General features: G+C 44.6%; 1 protein-coding gene across 2 annotated transcripts in view; it reads right to left on the reverse strand.

Moving 5' to 3' along the window:
- Window positions 1–7613, reverse strand: part of IYD (iodotyrosine deiodinase) — a 53777-nt gene extending 46164 nt beyond the window's left edge. Inside the window, exons 1-2 of one of the 2 annotated variants that reach the window (XM_040550576.1) lie at window positions 7295–7613; window positions 6394–6534 (exon numbers count right to left, since the gene is read on the reverse strand). In XM_040550576.1, coding sequence (XP_040406510.1) covers window positions 6394–6526 — 133 coding nt within the window. In that variant the 5' untranslated portion in view covers window positions 6527–6534; window positions 7295–7613. The other variant, XM_040550577.1, reaches the window with a different exon arrangement.
- Between the last annotated feature and the right edge of the window lie 2837 nt (window positions 7614–10450).

Raw genomic sequence — 10450 nt, forward strand, 5'->3', positions numbered from 1 at the left:
TGTAAGTGAAGAGCAGGTTCGAGACTACCTGATGAATCTAAACAGGTACAAGTCTATGGGACCTGATGACATGAATCCCAGGGTCCCGAGGGAACTGGCTGATGTAGTTGCCAAGCCTCTCTCCATCATAGCTGAAAAGTCCCGGCAGTCGAGCGATGTCCCTGGTGAGTGGAAAAAGGGAAACGTCATGCCCCTAGTCTTCAACAATTAAAACAAAGAATTGAACAAAGAGCACTAGTCTTCAACAATTTAAAAAATTAGGAGACATTTCTTCTCAGAAAGAGTGGTCAGGCATTGGAACGGGTTGCCTGAGGAAGCGGTCGAGTCACCATCCCTGGGGGTGTTCAAGGAAATCACAGAATCATAGAATATCCAGAGTTGGAAGGGACCCACAAGGATCATCGAGTCCAACTCCTGGCTCCACACAGGTCTACCCAAAAATTCAGGCCATGTGACTAAGTGCACAGTCCAAACGCTTCTTGAATTCTGACAGGCTTGGTGCCGTGACTGTGTCCCTGGGGAGCCTGTTCCAGTGCGCGACAGCCCTCTCAGTGAAGAACCTCTTCCTGATGTCCAGCCTGAACCTCCCATGTTGGAGCTTGACACCGTTCCCTCGGGTCTATCCCTGGTCACTAAAGAGAATAGGTCGGCACCCGCCCCTCCACTCCCCCTCGTGAGAAAGCTGTAGGCCACAATGAGGTCTCCCCTCAGCCTCCTCTTTTCCAGGCTGAACAGGCCAAGTGACCTCAGCCACTCTTCATACGTCTTCCCCTCTAGGCCCTTCACCATCTTCATAGCCCTCCTCTGGACACTCTCCAACAGTTTCATGTCCTTTTTGTACTGTGGTGCCACTCAGGTGGAGCTGCACATTCCCCATGCCAGGGGCACTGCGGGGCTGTCTTCCCCCCCAGCCTCCTGCTCCTCATGGTGGTGAGCTCAGGCTGTTGGGTCATCCTGACCCCTGCTGCAACTTGGTTACTCTTCATTTCCCACACAGCCTGGCCTGTAGGACCTTGCACTCCCCGAGTGTTGAGCTAGTTAACACCATTTTGCAGGACTTTCAGCTTTTTCTTCTTGGTTATCTTGGTTAGTCTGAGGAAGAAAAAGCACTCATGTAGGCTTACCCACCCCCACCTGAAACAACTGACAGAAGAAGAGAGGATAAAGGTGAGAGACTCTGCAAGATTTAAAAACCCTCCTAATACCTAAATGCTAACTTGGAAAAGGTCAGGAAGATAACCAATGCAGAACTGAAACAGGGCTGAGCAGGTAAAGCTGACATATTTTCCAGTCAGTTGGAAAGGAACAGAGCTCCCAAACACCTTTTCTGATACCAGTGTTATACAAGAAAAAAAAAAAGAGGGGTACAAATTTTACTTACTCTTCTTTTTGTGCACATGCAATTTCTGGGATTGGGAAGGGGGAATTTTTAGTCATGTAGGTAGCATTTGCAAAACGTAGAGCAGAAACCAATATCTAAGGCATCCCCAGGGCAAGCTGAATTTTGAGAGCACTTGAAAACACACACCTCTTCTTCCTCCACCCACACTGAGCCTGCACCTTATTCAAAGTCAGCGCCCAGATCCTGAACAAAGGTGACACTGCCAACAGAGGGTTGCACCTTGCTTTGTGGCAGTGATACTTGGGTCTGCAGAAGGCAGGCAAACAGCTGCAGAGCTGTGTCCCCTGCTTTCTACCCATTGCATAGGGTGACCTGCTGGTGGCACCTGGAAGCCACAGTTCCTATGCAAGTTACCAGCAGTCCCAGCAAATTGCTAAAACCTTGGTGTTGGGCTGCTCTGAGAACTCATTCTGGTAGCACCTTCTCTCTTTCCATGTAACTTACCCTCTATAGTAAAACCAGCACCTATGAACAAAATCTTAGCACTGATCAAGAAATGGCACTTGAAATCTCTATTGTCTGCAATGTCTACTGAAAAAAAATAAATAAAACAAAATTCATTTCAGAGCCTCAACTGCTGCCTGGTGCCATGTAGTGAATGGCCTCATGTAACAGCAATTCACACCTCACTAATAAGATGTGTTGGGAATCTCTCTCTTGCCTTGCTTCTGGTCAAAAAAAGCCATTGGATAAGGTCTGAATATGCTTGGGAGATGTGTAGTAGTGGTCTGCTTCCTGTTCATGAATCTGTTTACGATGGGAGAAACTTACTTAAAATACTATACGTGAAGAGACTCAGATGCCAGATGTCTTTGAAATTTGAAAGGATTTGTTACTGTACCCTGAAAATGCCAGTCATGGCTAACTAAATGATATATATGCATTTTTTAAGTATTTTAGATTTAGGTAAAGTGTGACTTCATATACAAACCCCTCTACTGTATGGCAGACGTGTCGATACAAGAATACTAGTACACTTATGACGGCAGTCAGCCTCTGGTATACTGAAGGCAAGAGCAACGCTCCACATACTTGTAATTTACAAGCTGTTCACACAACAGTCCTCATATATATCCATTCTTCAGTAATGAAGATATTCTATGCATAACGTGAACATAACTTTTGAAATGACTTCATATCGTATTGGCAGAAAGCACCAAATTTTCTCCCATTAGCAGTTCCCATAGTAACTGACATAAGTGAAGGAAGGAGAAATCCAAGCTAGGTAGTGCAGCAGGAACCCAATGTTTTCACATTAAGAGGAAAAAATGGATGAAGATTAGGCAAACAGAGATTTCATTCAGAGCTGTCCGGGACAGTGTGTATAGCTCAGTGCCTGACATAGCCCGTTAGCCTTCCCCTGAGGTGCAGCACCTTAGTCCTTCGGGTTTTGCAACACTTGACTATTGCTTTAATTGAAGTCATGAAAAGCAATAAATGGTCTTACACAAGGACTGTTTAAGAACAGAGTGAAAGTAACTGCTTTCAAATTTAGATCCTTGTGTAACACACTTTCACTACTGGCTGCATTGAGAAATGCAGTGTTGCTGGTAGCTTCCCAGAAGAACCTGGTTATTCCTGCCAGAAACTGATCTGTCTCAGGTCCTTAAAGCTGGCAAGGAAGAGGATGGTGCAGAAGGAGGCAGAGGATTTAAGAAGGATGCAGCTGAATACAGGAGCCAGTGGATCCCCATGTGAATCATGGGTCCACAAAACAGCCTCACACTCAATTTTGAATGGATGTATTCTTAAAGAACCCACAGAAAGCACATCTCTGGATGCTTCATGCAAGTCTCCCTTCCTTCACACGCAAGCCTCGTGCTCACACACAGTATCTGATATGAATCAATTCACAGAAATACACCAAAAGCTTACCAGCCAAACAAGCAAAATGACAGAGCATCTGAGTGCCCTGCCAAAGCACCACAGCACAGCTGCCACAGAGCTCCAGTGGCTCCAGCGGCTCCAGCCCGTGCTTGCTCCAGATGTCAAAGCAAAAAACACTAACAGAAGCCTGTAGGCAAGGTGCCCAAGCAACACTCTGCCACACACACTTTCCTGCCTTGCAGCTCCGATTTCAAGATCTGCAAGAAGCTAGAAAGTGTTGTTAGGCAGGCATTTCCATCCAAAATAAGTCACTTCTTTTCTTTTTTTTTTTTTTTTTTTTTAAGAGCAACCAGCAACCATAATTAAGCTGCCAGTCTATTACTAGCATTTAATTGCTCTAATAATGCCATTGTCTATCACGCACGTTCTGCACCAAGTTCAGCCTGAAGCATAGCATTCGGTTGGCTGTGCAGAATTTGGAATAACTCACACTAACTATGCAGGGTAGTGCAGCCTCAATTATTTAGCAGTCATCAACTCAATATATAGCTCACACGGTTTCAGTGCATATATTTTAGTCTAAAACACTGTTCTTGTTATCATGAAAAATGCAGTGAACTGGCCAACAACTCAGTTGGGAAGTGCAGCAGAGCATTTAGTGGAGAAATAAGTAAGATACAGGGACTCGAAAGGGAGAGGCTAAAGACAACCAACAAGGTGATATAAACTTTGAATCATTTCATGTGGTTTAAGTTGATAGAAGCTGCTGCACTGTTCATCTGTCTGGATGCAATGAAATATGCACAGAAATAGTACTGCCCATTTACCCAGCTATGCGATCTCCTCTGAAGAAAAAGCCGCAAGGCTCCTTCGGTGCATCTCAAGGTCAATGATCAGAGAGTTCTGAATATGCATCAATCCCCACGCAAGATCAGTGGCTGTTTCTGCTTCCTTCCTACCCGCCCACACAGCACACAGGTCCCTCCCCTGTTGTACAGAGCCTTTTTTTTTGCTGCGTGCCCCCATTCCCTGCATCAGCCCCTGCTCAGAGGGGAGAAGGGGGCTGGATTCAGATCTGAACTCTGAAGCCTGTCTCCTTTCTAACAGGCAGATTTCAGCCTGGCGTAGGAGCAGATCCAGTTAAATCACACAGGATGACATCTGCAGCAGCAAGGGTAATGCCTGGAGCTGCAATGGAAACTCCCCAGAAGGGAGCACCACGAAGTGCCAGTCCAGCAGTTTTATGAATGCAATCCACAGAGTCCCTTGGCTTCTTACTTTTTCTAAGGCATGCTGTAAATCACTGCCATCTAGTTCAGTGCACACATTGAAAGAAAAGGTCCAGTGCTTTCTTACAGCACTGCCTGAGCAATGTTAGACTCTCAAGGGCTAGAGGAAGACGTAACGCATTCACGCACAGAAGTATTGTTGTAGGTGCTAATCAAAGCAAGAGCACAGAACAGGGGCACTTGCTTGCCTGAAATCATTGAATGAACATCTTGTTATAATGCATGAGTGATCTGGGGTATTTCCCCTCTCAAGACAAAAAAAATAAAATAGGAGGCTTCAGTGCTGAAAAGTCCACAGAATGGTTTACCAAGTCAATTTAAATCTTATTAAATCATGAACATCAGAGGGGAAAATGCCTTAACATGCCTCTTGCACAGTAAACTTAAAATGTCACCTGTGAAAGAAGAGCTTCTCGTTGAGCAATAGGGTTATGTGGAGGGAAATACATTATGCTAAAATGATGCTGTTCAAAGCGAGGGGACTTGTTTATTTTTAAGACCTAAGCAAGCAAAATCCCTGTCACAGAGAACTAAGCAACACAGAAATAATTCTTGTTTCCCCAAACACAGACATTTTGATTCCAGCTGCGCTCTGTATAAGGATTTCAGCCTCAGAACTCACTTCAAATGCTCCTCGGTGATGCAGTGATTTAATCTCCGCTGACTCTGACTGCCATGCTCCCCCAGAGCCAGAAACAGCCAGAAGAGCACAGAAAAGCCCTACCCCCTTCCACAGTAGCTCACAGCAATCCGGCCTCTCTGCTCCCATCTCCCCAGCTCCATCAACATGTCCACCCCACCCTGGCCCCACACCACAGTTCCCCATCCCCGCCAGCAGCAGCCCAGGTGCTCAGGTTCTTTGCAACTTGTTTTCTGTGCACCCTGGGGTGCAAGGAGACAAGAATTTCCCTCAGGCACCTCATCTCTTAGTTTGCCTTTGGGTGAGGAATATAATTGATTTGCATTTACTAGGGAAACTAAATGTCACTGCCCATCAAGCTCTATCATCTGTCTTTCATGCTTCTCTCTGCAGCAGAATATCAATAGGTAAGCACCGATTCCTCCTTTATTACTGAAATCATTGATCTAAGCTAGAAATAAGAGGGCATCGGTGTTAATGCTCTCTCCACGACAACAGCATCTGCTGAGCCAGTTCACGCTCCCTGATGAACATTACCACTGCAGCGTGAAGACTAAGCAGATGCAACCATATATCTACATCAGAGCCCGTTCTCCATTCAGAGCTGCTCTGCTGAATGTTTTGGCCTGCCTCCTGTAGTAGCTGCTCCACAGAGGTACCAAGTGGAGAATAAAACCCCTTTCCAGCCCACGCACACCTTTCAAAAAAAGCTGCTCCACCAAAACAACAGCAGTGTACCTGACCAGCCACTCCAAGCCTAATGGGGAACGCTGCCCACAACGGCTCCAGAGGAGGGATTTTCTGGTGATAGGGTAACCTTCTCATGAATTTACATTCAGGACAGAGGCAAGATTTTTCATGGCCTTTAGCAGATCAAAAATTACTTCTGATTACACTCCGCCCAGCTGTCTGCTCATCCTCCCCTGGAGCTGCTGCACTTTCTACTCACGAGCATCAGTCCCACTCATATTTCATCCTTTAAGTAGAAAAGGCAAAGTCTGAGTGGCAAGACACCCTTCCATGGCTTTTTGCTAGTCTATCTGAAACTTTAACATGTTACCTGTGTCTCACGGCTGAAAGCCTTTTTCATAAGCCCCAGCAGAACCAAATGGATAAAGAGATTTAGAGACAACTTTCCCAGACAAAAAAATCCAGGTTATGGTGATGGAAAAGGCTACGGATACTCCACCATACTACCTCATAACAGCAAGACTTATGGAAAACTTAGCACTTACCTGCAGGAGATGAACACGTTGACCAGCTTCTCCTGATAAGAAGGACAGGGAGAGTGGGTGGGCATATGCCAGTTAACAAAGGAAAAATATCACCTTGGGAATAAACTGATGCACAAACAACAGCCTTTGCCATGTTTATGTCTGAGCAGAAGAAAAGTTAGATGGATAAACAGCTAAGCTACAGTCCTGGTTATGGATAACATAAAGATCTGCCCATCATCACTGACTGTTCATATTGGCTTGCTCCACTGCTTGGCCAGGACAGCTCTGAGGGCAGCAGAGTGCTTGAGGAGAGGTAATGGGACTGCACAAGTACAGGAACTGAGAAGTTCCCTGCCAATAAACATACTGGCTCTGGAGAACAGAGCGCAAAGGTAGGTAGAAGAGATGAGGGTCAAAATATATGAAGGGTAAAATCCTAAGAACAGGAAGGGACACCTAGAAAACCAATACTGAAAATTACTGCGGTTCCTTAACTATTTAAGTATGAGCTATTCTTCAAGGCAATTGCGAGCACAAAAGAAGGAAAAACAGTTCAGAAAAGGTTCTGAATTTAAAAATACTAAATCAGAACAACACAGTACAGGAAGAAAATGGAACTTCAGGACGATTTTGTCCCACAGAAGGATTGATTGTACCTCATTTCTTTTTCCAGGACAGATTAGCTAAATCCTAAACACTTCCAATGATGAAGCCTTGAAAACATTGCTGCTCTGGAACCTATCCCAACCCTTTACTATCCTTATTTCAGAAAGATTATCCTAACATCTAAATTGAATCATCTCTCCCACGCTGTCAGTACAGTCAAACCCACTAACTCTGGCCCTCACCACCATGATTATGGAAATATTTTGTTCTCTTCTTCCTTACAACCATTTCACATAAAAAGACAGCTAGCTACCTTCTCCATCCCCTGGCTGTAGACTAGCTGACCTCTTTCTTCCAGCCTACCAGGTGATATTTTCTAGCCCTCCAAATCATTCTCCATTTCTTCACATTCATCCTCCCAGGTGCTCCTCATTTTTCTTTAATCTTTCTGCCCAAAATGAGCTGCAAAGCCCTAGTCCAGACCTGACCAATTCAGACCAAGCAGCAGGTGGCTGGCTGGTTCCTGGTGTGTCCCTTTCTTCCCCGCACTGACTGCCAGCTTTGTCTTCTCCCCATGGATGTGCTGGCTCCTGTTCAGCCTGGGTTCCTTTGTAACCCCCAAACCTTTCCTAGAGACTGCTCCCTTGGCACTGGCCTCCCTTCCCATACCTGCATCACCTTCTGCACATGCTGACTGATTGCCTCCTGGCAAACACTGATTGCTCCCACTTATTAACTATCTCAGGGCAGTACTTCGCACCTGCTCCTATTGATCTCCCTCTTTTTGTTTACCAGCAATTTCTTCAATTTATCAGGGTCATTTTGGATCCTGAAAGGAAGAAAACCCAATACATACCACCCAAAACCCTGCTTGATCTGTCCTTCCACTTTGGCTACAAACCATTGACACCACCTGACAGAATAGGTATTCAATAAGTTTTGCTCCTACACTACAACGATTTCATTTTGACCATTTTTCCCTAGCTACTTATTACAGTATCTGAGATAATGTCAAATGCCAGCTCCTGCTGATTCTTTCCTACCTGTAATACGTGTTACCATTTTGTAAAAAGATTTTATATTGGCTTAGCACACTTTGTTCTTGACAGATTCATAATGGATGCTACAGACTTCCTTGTTTCCTCAAGAGTGCCTATAATAATACCATTTAACTGTTTCAGATTTTTTTTTTAAATGAAGTTACTGGTTACAAATAATTCTCCTCCTGTTCTGCCCCCCCCCCTTTTTTTTAATTGTTAATCATCACACTTGTCATTTTCCAGTTGTCTAGGACCCTCCCTGACTGTTCTGTCTCCCAGAGGACTGTGAACTGTGTCATTCCATGCTCACCATAACATAAATTGCTCTCCACAATGAAATTGTCATTTCTCCCTCCTAGTTAGAAATAAATCTGCAAGGACTTTCCATCACGGTTGCTTTCGCCACCTCTGTATAAAAACTTTCCCCCACACATTAAAAACTGGATGAACCATCTGTGACCTGTCATCTTTTATTTTCAACAAGTGTCTGGGTAACTAAACCCTCATTAACACCACATCCTGCTCTGACTAATCTGTGAGTTCACTTTTGCTGGGACATCTCTGTGATCTGTTAGCAACAGGCAAATTGTATTTGGTGATTTGCCAGTCTGGGGAAATGAGCTGTAAATTTGCAGGAAAGAGATCTAGTTTCTCCTCTGCACACTGTCATTAGAAAGCACAAAAAGGAGGAGAACAAGAACAAACACTTATCTGCTTTATGAGCAGGTAGACACTAAAGAAGACAGACTGCAGCATCATATCACCAACCCACAGCAGCTCTTCACTTTACACCATGCACTGAATCATTGACTTCATTCTACTTGTGAAGAGTCACAAGGATTTAAATCTTGTGTCCGGGACCAAAGAAATGCCCCGGTAGGTTAGAGTGATGGTCCACCTAGGTCTAGAATCTGGAACATCCATGCTGCAATACGCCAGCTAGAGCCCCCAGTCCATGTTCTTTGATGCATGTATAAAACCTGAGAAGAAAAGCAAGGCAGGATCTCACTGCAGAGATGGAGACTTTCCAAGCCAACTGTGTTTATCCATGCTTTCATTGACCTTGCTCTTTCTTACGCTGTCTGGCCAGGGGTGGAAATCAGACTCACTGCTCTGTGCTCCCCTGCATCCTTTCTAGCCCAATCTTGTAGGTAGGAATTACAGTGGTAATCCACTAGTCTGCTGTCTGTGGCCACTTGCAACAATGAGTTGCACAGGCATAAGCTCAGTAATTTCACCGCGGAGTTACTTCAGGAGCCCATGCTGCATGCTATCTAGACCCAGGGACTTACTAACTTACCTGCTTGGTCTAACCCGATCTAGGTCTCCTGACCTTCCTGCTGTGAAGAAAATGTTGGTTGTAGGAATCTCCTCAGCAGCAGAGAAGGCCAATACAAATACACTGAGGTTCTCAGGTACAGAGCACTGAGCACATAGAAGCACTGAGAGCACCTTTCACCTTCGGCCAGCAAGTGGTCCCACCAACTCTGTGTCTGGCATCCCAGTTCCAGTGCAGCTGAAGTACTCTTTACTAGCAGCTCAAGTATCCTTTGTAAGGCTCTCTTTAAGTAGTTCTTTGGGGGAGAGTTTTTTAGTCCTCCTAATGGCCTGTTAATTATTGACCTGCCATAAATTATTCTCTCTTCATTTGAACCATGTTTCCATTTTTTAATACTGAACCTCTCCTTATGATAGCCTTGACTCTTCTATTAACCCATGAAGGCATTTTACTAGACTTATGTTCTTTTTTTTAATTTCATTGCAAAATTTACCTAAGCTTCTAACACAGCACTTTTGAGAAGCCTCCAATTTTCTCACTTCCTAGACTACTGCTTTCAAGGTGGTTTTGTTCTTTTTTTGAAAGAAAAAAAAAAGAAAAAGCCACATTTTTACTAAGTTGCCTTTCTTAAAATTGAATATTCATGTTCTGAATTCATTTGGCTTATCGTCCCTGAAATTTAATCATGTTTAGACAGCTGCTATAGAGCAGCTCTCTCAGGAATACCTCTTGAAGTGAGTCCCATGCACCACTTGGGACCAAGTACAGATCAGCACCTTCTCTTGCAGGTTGTTCCAGGACGCAGCCACACAGAATGCGAAAAATGTTTACCTCTACACCTTGCCCTAACAGAGCATCGATCCAAACTATAGACGGAGGTTACAACTACCCACTTTGCTGTCTGTCTTACAACTGCATCTCCTCCCACCTCGTGTAACATTTCATGGTCAGGTTATGATTACTGGTCCTCATCCCAAAGGGGACCATCAGTATGATCCTACCACGACGCCTTGTTACTTGGTATTCCATAGCACACCTCTTTTTCTTGGAGCATTTTTATGCTGTTACACTCAGTATTATCCTTCAAATACAGTGGCACTCCCCCGCCAATATGTCCTGTTTTCTCATCCCTGCAAGGTTGGTAGCCTGG

The sequence above is a fragment of the Cygnus olor genome, chromosome 3 (assembly GCF_009769625.2).
Source record: "Cygnus olor isolate bCygOlo1 chromosome 3, bCygOlo1.pri.v2, whole genome shotgun sequence".
In the NCBI taxonomy this organism is placed as follows: Eukaryota; Metazoa; Chordata; class Aves; order Anseriformes; family Anatidae; genus Cygnus; species Cygnus olor.